This window comes from Hermetia illucens, chromosome 1 (genome assembly GCF_905115235.1).
Source record: "Hermetia illucens chromosome 1, iHerIll2.2.curated.20191125, whole genome shotgun sequence".
Taxonomy (NCBI): Eukaryota; Metazoa; Arthropoda; class Insecta; order Diptera; family Stratiomyidae; genus Hermetia; species Hermetia illucens.
In genome coordinates, this window is record NC_051849.1 from 221,068,366 (window position 1) to 221,083,653 (window position 15,288).

Genomic DNA, 15,288 nt, shown 5'->3' on the forward strand with positions numbered 1-15,288 from the left:
TATTCTTAATGTTTTCTGCACAATTTCGATTTCCCACACCACCAATAGTCCAGAAATGCTAGGAAATTTCAAGGCTAGGAAAATATTTCACATTTCTGTCTACCATTCCTAAACCAAGTAAATAAAAAACAAAAACAATATGAATCACTGAACAATCTAGATGTTGTCACTAAACATGAGTGTCTTATGAATAGGTGATTAATAAAACTTGTACAGTAGATACAAAGCGTAATCAAATCAATTTATCGTATAATCGCCGTGATAGTCCGCGAATGCTTTCAGCTGGTTCCTGTGTGTTGATTGTTCTACCGATAAATAGATAATTCAATCTTTTTGGAGGTATATAAATCGTTTTTGTTCCCCAAAGCTACCAATCGAAGCATATTATCGCAAGTGAACTTATTCAAAACAACACCAAAATGAAAGGTAACTTTTTAACTATAAGATCCAAAGCTGAAAAATACATTATAATTTATCTTTAATCCTTAGGTCTAGTAATTGTTGCATTAGCTGCTTTGATTGCAATTGCTTCGGCATATCCACAAAACGGTTGGGATAGCCAGTCTCAAAATAACAACGGCCAATGGGGCGGATGGGGTCAATCCGCACAACCAGGACAATCTCCTTCTGGACAACAAAACCAGCCTCAGATCCAAGATCCATCTGACAGTCGGGACGCAAAAGATGAAACATCAAATGAAATTGACGCAACAGTCGGTACAGCTATTGTTGCCATCAATGGAAGCGTTTATTACCGGATTCAATATGCTTCCGATGAAGCCAAAGCTGATAACAAAGATCAATCCAGTCAAAAGCCAGCTTCGACTCCAAGCCAAAGTTAAATTATATGATTGAATGGAACATTAATGTACACGTACATAAGTATTAAATAAATATCTTTGGAAAATAAAATTCATATCATAACGCTGAAACAGGAATTGTTTGAAAAAAACAGGTCATTTTTGGGTGTAAGCTTCAGGATACAGATCGCCTAGTAAAATTATTAAAACTCCACCTTAATTTCCCTAATTTTTTACATGATGGATTGACTGGCTTTAAACCTCACAAGCTAACAAACATACGTCAATTCCTAGCACAAAACTAAATACGACCACAATTTTCCAAACCGGGGGGATTGCCAATATTAAGGCGAGCGTAATTTATCTTACGCCACTATGTTTCTCTATCTGTCCGTCAAAGTCTTATTTTAATCGTTGCAAGGTGGAAACCTACTAATGACTCCTGCCATGGGGTTCCACGAGACTCTTTCTTACTAAAGCTACCTTCTCTTCCTTCTACTCTTCCCGCAGGACAACTCAAAAGCATTATGTCACGCATAATTTGAGACTCAGCTCAATACCTCTTCGCCTCGAAACGATCTGACCTTAACTGCGACTGTTGAAGCGACAATTAGAAAATTCCTTACCAAACATTCCAATAAATTAGTGACCTTTTTGGCTAGAAAAACCGCAGTCAAACCAGTGGATTCGCAACATTTTCTGTCTTCCAGAACTGACCACCTTGACCCACAACCTAAACGGCAAAAAATCAGCCGAACCTGACGAGATTACCAATTTCTTAATTAAAAATTTACCCATCGTCTCCTTAAAATTTCTTTTAGCAGCTTTTAAAGGTGCATCAATAACGGCTATGTTCCATCTACTTGGAAAGTAGCAAATATCCAAGCCAAACAATCTCAGCTCATTTCTCTGCTTTCCAAACTAGGAAAACTTTTTTAAAGAGCCTGGACAACTACAACTTGTCCAGCATTGTAATCTCAAAAATATCATTCCCAGTCACCAGTTCGGTTTCCGTCATAAGCAAGGAACGCAACATACACTGAGTTACCTTCACGACACTGTCGTTTCTAGACTTATAGTCAGCAGTAAACCAACCGTAGCCTGTGCTACCAATTCCAATTACCAGAATTGCCATCAGCTTTTTTGAAGATAGGCTGTTCTATGTCAACTTGGGAAACGAACTTTCTGATCTCTTGCCAATAACATCAGGAGTACCGCAAGGATCCATTTCAGAGCCTACCTTATGTAGCATTTTCACGGCTGGCGTTCCCATTCCTGAGACCGATCCTAACATTATCCAATATGGCAATGATATCCTTATCTAGTTCCGCCCCAACAAGGCCACCCACGTGAATCACCTACTCCAACCCTGCCATGAATAAATGCGAAGCATTTGAACGCCAAATACTAAGATATTGAACGGGCCTATCTTATAACTGGAAGACTAGAAAGGTCGGGAAAAACGCCAAAGTATATCGGCGAGCACGAGTGAAACCACTTCGAAAATATGTTCAATTTGATGGGAAGGTTTTCCGAGAAACTGGAAAACCATCCAAATCCATTAATTCAGCAACTCTCCCAAAAAGGAAGCCCATCCCCCTTGGCCATACTTCTCAGGCCCTGCCAAATTGTGAATAATAACCTAAAACTCTCCATCTTTTCCCTCTTTGACACTCCTGGCCTGGTAGGTGTACATAGAATCCGAACCTTTGAACTATTGACGTCCTTATTTATGAATATTTTCCCACATTTTTTACCGAGACTCCTTTGCTTTGACAAATATATTGTATTAGGTTGTTGCTAATGAAATGGCCGTTTTTGTACTAAAATTTGAAAAGGCTGTAAAGCTTACAAAAATTTATTTATTTAATCAAAATAGGTGCCAGTCGATTCAAAACACTTCCCACTCCCAGCGAGATTCAAGAGCATTTATGCCAGTTTCGTAGAAGTCTAACTGTCGGGTGTTGATAAATTCGTCGAAGGCAATTTTGACAGCCTCTTCGTTCCTAAATTGTTTTTCCGCCAAAAAATGATCCAAATTCTTAAAAAAGTGGTAGTTGGTTGGCGAAAGGTCCAGTGAATATGGTGGATGAGCCAGAGTCTTATTCCGCAATTCGTTCAACTTTTGAACCATTGTTCTGGAAACATGAGGTCGTGCATTGTCGTGAAGGAGTATCACACCATTTCTGTTGACCAATCTCGGCCGTTGAATACTCAATTTCTGGTGCATTTCCTTGAGTTGGGCACAGTATTTCTGTGTATTTATCGTTTCTCCAGGTGCCAAAAAAGAATAGTGGATAACTCCAGCTGTAGACCACCAAACAGTCACCAATACCTTGTTCGGATAGAGGCTCGGTTTCGGCATATGCTTCGGTGGTTCATCAGCATCTAGCCATTGTGCTGATTGGCGACGATTGTTGTATAATATCGACCTTTTATCACATGTTACTATTCTGTGCAAAAAAGGGATCGTTTCTTTTGCGGGTGAGTAGAGAACTGCAAATTTCCATTCGAAGCGCCAAGTTTTGTTCCGTAAGGGCATGCGGACCCCATTTGTCGAGCTTTTTCACCTTTCCAAGTTGTTGCAAGTGCGGGAAACTGTCGAATAGTGTACGCCCAGTTTTTCTGCAATGTCCCTCACAGACTGACGTGTGTCGGATGCGACTAGCAAACGCAGCTCGTCGTTGTCAATCGATGGTCCTGGATGTCCACGTGGCTCACTTTGAAGGTTTACGTCGCCTGACCCGAATTTTTCGAACCACCGCCGCGTGGTTCATTCGGTTGCCGTATCATGTTCAAATGCGCTGTTAATGTTCTTGGTCGCCCCCGCCGCTTTATGACCGAGTTTGAACTCAGGCAAACCGGATACCGGTTGTTGCGCCGTTGATGATGACGATGATGAAGTGTTTCTTAGAAACCTCTACAAAATCTTAAGGGTGTGGCCGATCCAAAAGATGCATAGACTTCTACTGAGCAAAATAATGCCTTTTTAAAGGCAAAAGTTATCAAAAATTTCCAAGAAGATAATATATTTGAAAAGGCAATTTTAGAGAAGATTGTCAATTTTGGTCTCCGAAAGCTTTGGAGGAGTCTGAGTGTAATTACGCCGTATTTCTAGCGATTAAATACCTCGGGTCAACGCTATCAGCCAATGGAGAACTGCGTTATGAAATTGCTTCACGCATTAATGCAACCTGGATGAAGTGGCGTTCCACAACTGGTGTTCTTTGTGGTCGACGTATCAACGAACGTCTCAAATCTAAAATTTGCCGCAATGTCGTCTCTCCTGTCGCTCTCTATGGTTCTGAGTGTTGCCCAACTATAAAAGGCAATGAACGACGTCTTGCGGTAATGGAGACGAAGATGTTACGTTGAACTAGTGGCGCCACACGTTTTGATCACATCCGAAATGAGGATATCCGCGATCGTTATGGGGTTGCACCGATCGTGGAAAAGTTGCGAGAGAGGCGTATTCGATGGTACGGTCACGCAATTCGTGCAACGAGAATTCACTTGCCAAGATTGGTCTGAACATCGAAATCGATGGTAAACGACCAAAAGGCAGGCCTAAACAACGGTGGCTTGATACGCTGGATGGGCATTTAAAAGCCTCAAGATTGCACCCAGATCAGGCATTCGATAGAGCCAAATGACGAAATCGACCACGACGAGCCGACCCCGCTTGTGAACGGGAAAATGGCTGATGAAAAAGAAGAAGAAAACTGACTTTTTTCTATTCGCTAGTGTTATTTATTGGTCTTGCAAATACCGATATTTCGGGGACAACTTGTTGCCTTCATCAGTGCTAACAAGGGTTTGGAGGAGTTTACTTCACCCACCATTAATTAAAACTCCCAAAAGTAAAGCTTTTAACTAATCGGACTTAAGTTCTAAAACCTTCTAAAACTATTTGTAAGTATACTGGTAAATATTTTTCAAAATTTACTTGATTTTATTTGAAAAATTTTGAATTAGACTCACTTTGTTCAAAATTCACAATTTCATAATACACATCACCATTGATAGCTGCAATTGCTGTACCCATAGTTGCAACGATCTTATTTGTCGTTGAAACATCTTTGTCACGGTTCTCGTTAAATTTCTGAAGAATTGGATTTATATTTTTAACTATTGTTTTCGCTACATCATGGAGCTTCTCCTTGTCTGTAGTATCCGATTCGCCAGTTTGGGCCACTTGGGTGGGAAGAGCCGAAATATATTGTACCAAGACAAAAACAGCAACAATCCAAAGAACTACCCAAAATGATATTCAAGAAATATTAGCACAAATAAAATTTTGGAAATAGATCAGATACCTTTCATATCTGCACCGGTATTCGGGGAGATCCTACGCCAACCAAAAAAGAAATAATAACTTAAGCAATACCAAAAGAGCTACTCCTTTATATACCCCAGAAATCAAATTCATATCTTTATCTCGTAATTAGCGAAGAATGACTAATTCATTGAAAAGAACGAACAATGAGCGACGATATCATCGACGGACATTCGATTAATTTCTCATGTCTTCAGATAAAGATTGTTTTATGCAAGTACTTAAGCCGACTAGACATTTATGCGATATCTGGACAGTTTGTTTTGTTTACTACAAATTTTTTATTCTTCTAAATTTAGCATTTGTTGGTGGTCAAAGGGTAGTATAGGTCCCAGGGCGAAACGTGGATTGGTACACACGATGGAGCATAAAACCTGGGAAATGCCTGCTGAACCAACACCAACATCTCTACTACCAAACCCTATCTCCACCTCCACGTGGTGACCGCTGGGAGCTCTTTCTTAACGAAAAGCTGCAGACGGAGAAGGATGAAGGCGAGTCTCCCGCGCCTAAAAACGGGACAAATTGTACCAACTGGTCCTCTAGGTTGGGGGTTGGGTAGGGCTGACAACCCTAAACGGAAAACAACCTGTTACGAAGCCACAACAGGAGCCTCGGACAGGATGGACTTTAAAACGACGAACCCGGCAACGACAACGGATCAACGATTTGCGCATTTTCTCATGGAACGTGCGCTCCCTGTACAGAGATGAAGCTGATGAGCAGCTAGCCGATACCCTGTCCCAATATAGGGCTAATATAACAGCATTACAAGAGATGCGATGGACAGGGACCGGTTTCCTGGAGAAGAGCCACTACACCATATATTATAGCGGTCATCCAGTAAACCATATGCTCGGAGTAGGTTTCTTAGTCAGCTAAAAAATTAAACCTGCTGTTATCGGTTTTGAAAACATAAGCGAACGGCTATGCACTCTGCGCTTGCGAGGCAAGTTTAGAAATATAAGCCTCATAAACGTTCACGCCCCTACAGAGGAGACTGCAGAGTCGGAGAAGGATACCTTCTACGAGGCAGTAGAACGAACCCTCGAAGCCTGTCCCAGATATGATATCAAAATCATACTTGGGGATTTTAACAGCCAAGTAGGGAAGGAGCCCGTATTCAGGCGATACGTTGGCTCCCATAGCTTACACGAAAATACAAATGGTAACGGACTGCGGACTATTCAATTAGCAGGGTCATACGAAATGGTTGTTGGAAGTACTTGGTTTGCGCGGAAAGCGGTCCACAAACATACGTGGGCCTCTCCAGACGGGGCCACTTTCAACCAAATTGACCACGTGTTGATCGAACACCGCCACCTCTCAGCCTTGATGAATGTCAGAACATATAGGGGGACCAATATAGACTCGGATCACTATCTCGTTGGCATGGTGCTCCGAGCTCGAATAACAATACCACCTAGAATCCCCTCTGACAATCAGGTGAGAGTGAACACTGAAGCCATCCACAACACAACCCTCCGCGATACCCATAAGAGAGAAATGGATGCCGCCATAACCGCAGTCAACAGAGGACCCGGAGATGAAGCATCAACAAATGATCTTCACAATCACCTGAAGAACGTTATCATAAATACGGCCACAAACATACTTGGCCCCAGCCGCAAAAAGAGTCGGAACGGCTGGTTTGACGATGAATGTAAGCTAGCAACGGAACGGAAGAATGCCGCATACCGAGTAATGTTGCATTCTCAAAGAACGCGGGCACGCGCAGAGACTTATCACGAACTCCGTCGAGCGGAGAAGCGGCTTCACAAACGGAAAAAAGAAACCTGGAAGAACCAACAAGTCAGTGAACTAGAAAAGTACAGGGAGCAATCGCACCAGGCGCGGAAGTTTTACCAACAAGTCAGCAGGATGAAGCCTTATACATCTCGATGCTCATCCTGCCGAGACAAAGAGAGAAATCTGATTTCCAACAGAATGGACATATTGTAGCGATGGATTGAGCACTTTGATGAGCTATTGAACAACCAGAACATCGGCGAGTTGGAGGTCCCGCCAACTGAAGACGACGGACAAGTACTGCCACCAGCAAGTTTAGGAGAAACAGTCCATGCAATTCATCGGCTAAAAAATCATAAGTCACCAGGAGCCGATGGAATTACAACTGAATTGGTTAAATATGGAAGCGACCAGTTACACCAAGTGGTTCATCAACTTGTGCTCAAGGTATGGGACAGCGAATCAATGCCTGACGATTGGCAACGAGGCATAATCTGTCTCATACATAAAAAGGGAGATATCACACAGTGCAGCAATTATAGAGGTATCACGTTGCTGAGTACCATCTATAAGATATTCTCCACTATCTTGCTAGGCCGGATAGCCCCATACGCCCAAAACATCATTGGCCCATACCAAAGAGGCTTCACTCCAGGCAAATCAGCAACAGATCAGATTTTCTCTCTGCGGCAAGCGATGGTTAAACTGTTGGAATATGGACAACAGTTGCACCATCTATTCATCGACTTTAAAGTCGCCTATGATAGCATAGCCAGGGTAAAACTGTACACCGGCATGAGAGAATTCGGTATCCCGACGAAATTAATAAGACTGACTAGGCTGACCCTGACCAATGTGCGAGGCCAGATAAAAGCAGCAGGATCACTCTCAAGACCATTCGACATCAACAACGGTCTACGACAAGGGGATGCGCTATCATGCGTCCTCTTTAACCTGGCCCTCGAGAACGTGATCCGTGATGCTGAGATAAATGCAAGAGCTACGATCCTCTTCAAGTCCACCCAACTACTGGTCTATGCTGACGATATCGACATCATGGGAAGAACCACCCGAGATGTACAAACTGCCTTCATCCAGATCGAGCAGGCGGTAATCGGCGCGAGATCTTGGGCTCCACATCAATGAAGGCAAGACAAAATAGATGGTGGCAACGTCAGCACCGAAGACGAATCAACCAACAACATCAAACCGCACTGGTCAAACACAAACACGAAGAAGAATAAGGATAGGGGAATACAACTTTGAGACCGTTGACAATTTCTCCTATCTAGGGTTGAAAATCACAACCGATAACAACTGCGATGATGAAATCCGCGCAAGGTTGTTGTCAGCCAACAGAGCCTATTTCAGCTTACAAAAACTGTTCCGCTCGAAACGTCTTACCATAGGGTCAAAGCTCTTACTGTACGAGAGAAGAATCCTCCGAAGAATTTTTGGCCCCCTACATGAGGATGGACGATTCCGTAGCCTACACAATGACGAAATCTATGAGCGATACCATGACCGCCCGGTTGTGGATAAAATTCGGCTCAATAGGTTACGGTGGGCGGGTCACTTAATCCGTATGGACGAGGATAATCCCACCCGGAAAGTCTATAAGGAGCAATATCTATGGTAGAAAAAGAAGACGAAGCAGACCCTGCCTAAGATGGAGCGATGGCGTAGGTCAGGACGCCTGACAGCTTTTAGGGATATCGAATTGGTGGACCTCGGCGCAGAACCGGGATGTCTGGAGTTTCTTATTAAGGCAGACCTAGACCGGATACCGGTTGTTGCGCCGTTGATGATGATGAAGGCATGATCAAGTCAGAATACTTAGAAGATGTTCGGTTTTCTAGAAGGCTTGATTAATATAGAAAAAGTTTGCTTCTCGATCAATTTATCTTGTAGATATTGTCATCTTCCTCCTTCCGTTCAGCCATCTTCCTCCAGTGGCAACAGAAGCTCAAAACCGTAAATAGATAAACGTACTATAATAGTTTGCAAGCTGCACTTCAAACAAGGATCCTTACTTCAGTGTTTGGCTCGAAATATAACCGACTTGCTCCACCAACCAAGATTTTGACACCGCATAAATATTATGCACTTTTACAAAATACCAAAAGTTTGTGTTAACCGTACCGTAACCGTAACCCTGAGGTTCTCTCCCATCCTAGGGATCCTAGGGATGGTTGCTTGATTATCCTACTTCTCCCTCAGGTTCATTACAAATGGCGCCCAACGTGGGGACCAACATTTCCTGGATTCAGGCCCGATATTTCTTACTTACAGGTTTTCTAAATCAGTGGAAAATAGCCTATTCCGGCTCACAACTTCATTTGGTGGTGTCGGATAGAGAATGAATAGATTCTCAACATTGTTCCCGGCTAGGCTCCATGTACACTTGTCTTCACATTTCTAGTTTTAGGTTTTACGCATTTTTCCCCGGAAGCAACTGTTCCTAAACCTCAATTTCTTTTCCTACCTTGTAACGTAGGTGGTTGTCTCCCAGAAGTCTCTGAATCTACGGCCATTTGCGTCTATATGCTAAAAGGTATTACCATCCGAGCTTCTGAAGAGTGTTCTTCCCTACCTTTATGTGAAACAGCTATCTCTTCGTTTTAGAATTTGATAAACTAAATATTTTTTCTTCTTCGTAGGGACGAGTGAGGGCGGTGAGATTAATCCTAGTTGGATTACGGAGGCACTCGGCTACCAGCTGTGTCGTTCCGTCCATAATAATTCATCTTCACTTTGCTCTCCGAATCCAAACGAAGGAGATTGAATTCTCGCGATACCTTTTGCTTGTTTTATTTTCTAGTTCTCTGCTACGGAGAGCAACTCGATTGTTGTTTCTCCCTTAATATGCGCCTTGTGCGGAGACATTTCTGCACACATGTAAAACAGAAATGTTGAAGTTGGGATGGCATTTTGGTCATCCGAGAGTTTTGCGGAGTTGTGATTAAAGGAGTTGACAATTTAGGCACATCCTCCAGATAATGGCCTGAGGATGTCAAGGATGGGAGGGAACCTAAGGGGCATCTCAATAACCATCTGAGGATCTTCCCGCTCGATCGCAGCAGTCAGGTCCAGAGACTTACGGCTCCACGCGCGCGGTCGAGCCGTCTTTTTATTTTTCAGATTTAGCTCGCGTTCTGGTTTATTTCGTTAGGCCGTCGCGAATTCCCTTGTTCGTTGTGTCATTTTTAGATCCGACGCGGACCCACGTATCGGTATCAAGAGGTCGATTTTGTACAAATGACACGTGAGGGATCAGAGCGCTCAAAGGACCCCCCCCCCCCCACATTCTCGAGCCTGGCTAGCACAGAGGCGTGCAAGGACGTGTCAATCGAACACTTTAATGGAGCTTCAATATTTGCGGGCTGACCTTCACGGTCACTTCGCCAATGTCTTTTAGGGTTTGGGGTAGCTCTTCCTTCTAGGTCGTCTTCGGCCACCCAGGATGGTCGTTTGATCATTCTATTTTCCCTAGGCTCATTTCTAACTGTTCATTACAGAGCAGCAACAATGATGACTGCATTAGGAAAGGATTCAGTAAACTTGTAGGCGAATCTCAACTGTCTAAGGATGAATTTGGAGAAATATTACTTATAATCTCGCCTAGATGATCTATTGGAACATTGCCACTTTCTATGTGCTGCTCCCATATAGATTGTGGCAGGTGAAATGTCCGATTTCACAATAAAGTGAAGTTAGTTGTTATTCTGAAGTCTCAAACTGCTGCCAGCTGAACCTACTTTTGATCAAGGCGTCATTCCAATTTTAAACTCCATTGTGGTTGTAGAGAGAAAGAGGAAAAGGTGTGTAAGCAAGCCAAAAATGTCTACTTTTTCTTTATAAATTTAAGTTTGATCACAAAGCTGCGGAAGCAACCAGAAATATTTGCGAGACATTTGGACAGTAGAGGCAAATGATAGTGATAGTTCAATAAAATCCGATTAATGGGACTCTCCAAAGTGAGCCAGGAAAACAACCAGGCCCATTGATGGACAACGACGGGCTGCGCTTGTTAGTGCATCCTGTAAAAGACATTGCAGACAATTAAGACGTACACGATCGATAGTTTCCCGGTACTTTCAAAAGTTTAAAAAGTGAAGAAGCTTAATAAATGGGTTCCTGCATGAAAACATAGTGCTTAGAATGGAATATTTTAATTTTTTCCTCTGCTATAAAAGAAAGGACCCTTTTCTTTATAGAATAGTGATATCTAATGGAATCGATAAAACTGCATATGCCAAAATCCAACCTTCCCCAGAAGAAGGTATTTAAGACTGCTTTTTGATCTTCAGCTGAAGCTATCCACTATTTTTGCTATCGGGCAAAAAAGGTCGGATTTAGGATAAATACAAAAAAGACTAAGGTTCTTAGGACGAAGGATAACCACATTCTTTCTTTATGCATCAACAAATAGAGTATTGAGGTTGTCGATCTATCCTTATGTCTGAGTAGGATTGTTTCCGCTGAACTCGATGTTACTAGAGCTAGATCCGCTTTTGCAGCTTCGTCAAAAGTCGGTAAATTCAGATAGCTCAACAACAGCATCTAATTGAAATGATTTCCTATTCGCTGATATTTGGGAGTAGAACCTGGGAGTTGACCACCTTCGTTTCCGTAGTGTCATCGAGGTGCTCTGCCTCGGAACAATATCGAACGAAGGACTACTTTGGCGTACGATCTAAGTAGCTATAGACTTGTTGATCATAGGTCGGAAGACAGGAGAAGAAGTCATACAAAAAGACGAGATGTTCATAGCCGTCATTCCATATCCAGTGTTTGTATGTATAGTTGTTATCTACGGGAGAACTATTTCCCAGCATGTTAGTCTTCAAGTCACTGAGGAAGAGTAGAGTAACGATCGGTCATACAAGGATATATCTTCTCATTTGGTCTTTGGCGGAATAGTAAAGGGAATTATGGTCTAGCGATTAGGGATAAAAGCATCTCATCTGGTGTCAGATAGGTAATATGGCTTCCAGCAGCTCCAGCAACGACGTATGTAAAAAACTTTATAGTTGTTTGCATAAGCAAGTAATCTTTTAGAATCTGTATAAATTTCAAAGGAACATTTGACAACCCAAGTTAATCTTCCGTTTCTTGGTCCAAACCTACAACTTCGCGCTGTGAAAAAGATACTTTCTTGGTATATAGTCCAAGGTGACAGTGAATATATGCGAGCTTCACTTAGGTGAATTATTTGGTACACTGACGGATCGCTCACAGCAAAGCGAGCGGGTGCCGGTGTTATTGTTCCAAGGAAAATGTACTTCGAGTCAATGGGCAGATACAGTAGCATATTCCAGGCGGAAATATACGCCATAGACAGATGTGCCTCCATTAATCTCCAAGAAACTACTATCTATCCTATTTAAAAACAGCCACGAAATTTCACCGACTCGCTTCACCAACCAAGAGTCATATAAGACGCAGTGTTACCTCTGCCTGATTTCATAGCTTTTGAGACAGGACAAAAATTATGCACTTTTACAAACTGCCAAGAGTTTGTGTTATTTCAACGCCACAGCCAACTGCAGGACCCTTATGATTAATGAATTGGTGTGTCGATGTGTCGCTGCCGCCTAGATGGTTTTCAAACGTGTGTTTCTCCATCCCATCTCAACAGGAAACAAATGCATCTGAAAGATTGACCTTGGATGCATCTACCAATCTGCTCCTCACTTTCTAAGAGAGAAAACATGGGTGAAATGCCAAGAATGTTCAGCTTCCTATAAAGGAATTTTGAACAATCATTCGCTCCCTGATTCCATTAAGATCCATTACTATTAATCCGAAATGAATTTTATTATGAGAGATGCTGCCACGTGCTCGCAGCAGCTCGCAATCATGTGCTCGCAACCATGTGGCCACATACACGGCATTCACACAAGCCCTTATGCGTGAAATTTTTGCTGCGCAACTCCCGTGGCGGTCGAAGGTGTGTAATGATTTTCCGTCATCAAAAAATTTCAAAGAATGCGCTTAGAGTTGAATCTTCTGTATATTGTCTTCTTGGTTGAGGCGCACAAAGGAAAAATATGGGCGGTATATAATACGTTGTGAACTCGTTTAAAATATGCCAATACATTCCGAATAGCGTCAAGCGGAGCAGGATTCCTGGTTGCGGGACTATACCCACTAGAATTTTGGCTGAACAGATGTAAACATTGTCCGATTAGAAGGTACGAGGTGACAATAATGCAGGGTAGCAGACAGCTACAAAGGTAGAAGGGCACATATGCCAATTCTAGATATCTAGTCTTGGGGGGGGGGGGGGACATGGGACATTTTAGACATGCTTATTCTCCCTTTTGGCATGAACATTACAAGTTTTCAAAAATGTGAAGAGTAGCAGATAGGGAACAATTCTTACTGAAGGAGTACGACTGGAATCTGTCAGATTATTTAATGTCTATAGATTTAGAAAATTCCGCAGGACATAGTAGGCAATAAAGTGAATTCGGTGGGTTAATTAAATTCCCAAATTATGGCTCTCGATGCTACTCATCTCTAGAAAAAAACCCGATTGTGAGGACTGACAAGCAGATATTGAACGGATTCTAAAAGTATTATATTTAGATCATAAGTCCAAAGTAAAACAAGTCGGGAAACCGGAAGCTGGACGCTTCAGGTACGAAAGGTTTTGTGCATTTCTTAGTACGCAGCACGTAATATATGCATATATTATGTGGGAATATCCACTTTCGGATGATATTGACATTTATAGTCTTGAATTTGCGAAGAAGCGGAAACTTTGACGTATTATAACTTTGTTAGTAATAGTGCGATTTCCACCAAACTTGGTAAGATCATGCTCTATATTATACCCTATATTGTTGCGAAATTTCGTGGTCCTAGCATGAACTTAAGATTTTTCGGTTGAGTAGTTTCTGAAAATGGCCCCCGTAAAGGAATGGTCACTTTCAACCACCCGCACTCCCCACCTTTCCAACAAATGTAAAAACTAAGACCAGCTTCGAAAAGTACTGGCCGAGACCTTTAATTTGATACCCCACATGACTATATTTGATGAAAAAAAAATTTACACCCTCCTTTTGCATGTATGGGGACCCCCCCTTAAATTCGTTGTAAAAGGATGTAATTCACTGTATGCGTGAGCGTTCACAGTTCCCAGCTTTCCACCAAATTTGGTGTCAATCGCTGCAGGCGTCTCCGAGAAAAATGCGTGTGACGGACAGACAGACAGACAGACAGACATTCAATTCCGCAAGCTGGGAGTGGATAAAAAGTTCACTGGCTAACACGGGTGTCCCTAGTTACTTGACTAAGCTTCTCAACAGTTACCTTTCGGAGAGGACACTGTGGTACGACACGGATGAGGGATCCAAGCAGTACACCGTCACCGCAGGAGTACCACAGGGCTCAGTGTTGGGTCCTCTCCTGTGGAACGTCATGTACAATGGGGTCCTTGTCCTTCCCGTGCCAAAGGAGGCCACGATGATCGGTTTCGCAGATGATCTAGCTGTGGTTGTCGTCGCGAAAGAACCTGAAGACGTCGAAATGTACGCTAACGAAACCATTAGCGCCATAAAAGCGTGGCTGCAGATGGTTCAGCTTGACCTTGCGGAACAAAAGACGGAGGCGGTCTTGATTACCAATCGTAGGAAGAGGAATACGATTAATATTCGCGTTGGTGGTCACGTCATCATTTCGAAGCCGGTTATCAAATACCTGGGGGTGATGATTGACGCTAAGATCAATTTCAGGGGACATCTGGACTATGCCTGTGAGAAAGCGGCAAATACCAGCGTATCATTAGCGCGGATGATGCCTAACATTGGAGGTCCAAGGTACAGTCGCAGATTACTTGTGGCCGGAGTGGTTCGCTTCACACTATTATACGCGGCACCAGTTTGGGAGGAAGCATTAGCGTGTGAGAGTAATCGTAGGAGAGTGAATATGACTTACCGCTTAGTGGCGCTAAGGGTGTGCAGCGCCTTCAGAACAATATCAGGCGAGGCAGCGTGTGTTATTGCGGGAATGATCCCGATAGACATTCTGGCAAGTGAGACACGCTGCCTGTACGAGGCAAGGAAGATGAATCCTCTTGAAAAGGATGCAGAATGCCGAAAGGCGGCAAGGCGAGAGTCGCTGGAAAAGTGGCAGAAACGGTGGGATGACTCGCAGAGGGGTCGCTGGACCCACACTTTGATTCGCCGTATTGAAGAGTGGATCCAGCGACGACACGGTGAGATTAACTACCACCTGACGCAATTCCTGTCAGGACATGGTGGTTACAGGAAGTACCTGCACCAATTCAGGCTGGATGATTCTCCCTTGTGTCCTGAATGCGGTTGCACACCTGAGGACCCGGAGCATGTTATGTTTCACTGTCCACGATTTCTCTCAGAAAGGAGGAGACTGGAA

The 15,288-nt window shown here is 43.1% G+C and overlaps 2 protein-coding genes across 3 annotated transcripts; one reads left to right on the forward strand and one right to left on the reverse strand.

Annotated features, from left to right (window-relative positions):
• Positions 1–318: 318 nt before the first annotated feature.
• LOC119657631 lies at positions 319–932 on the forward strand. The gene is made up of 2 exons (XM_038064637.1): positions 319–426; positions 490–932. The coding sequence occupies exons 1-2, from the start codon at positions 420–422 to the stop codon at positions 840–842; spliced, it is 360 nt and encodes a 119-aa protein (XP_037920565.1). The 5' UTR covers positions 319–419; the 3' UTR covers positions 843–932.
• Positions 933–4,729: 3,797 nt separating this feature from the next.
• On the reverse strand, positions 4,730–5,270 carry LOC119659589. Of its 2 annotated transcripts, none has more exons than XM_038067753.1 (2): positions 5,117–5,270; positions 4,730–5,054 (listed from the first exon to the last, which is right to left on the reverse strand). In XM_038067753.1, the coding sequence occupies exons 1-2, from the start codon at positions 5,121–5,123 to the stop codon at positions 4,753–4,755; spliced, it is 309 nt and encodes a 102-aa protein (XP_037923681.1). In that variant the 5' UTR covers positions 5,124–5,270; the 3' UTR covers positions 4,730–4,752. The 2 variants fall into 2 exon arrangements, with proteins under 2 accessions (XP_037923681.1, XP_037923689.1); XM_038067761.1 differs by having other exon boundaries at positions 4,730–4,994; positions 5,117–5,259.
• Positions 5,271–15,288: the final 10,018 nt, after the last annotated feature.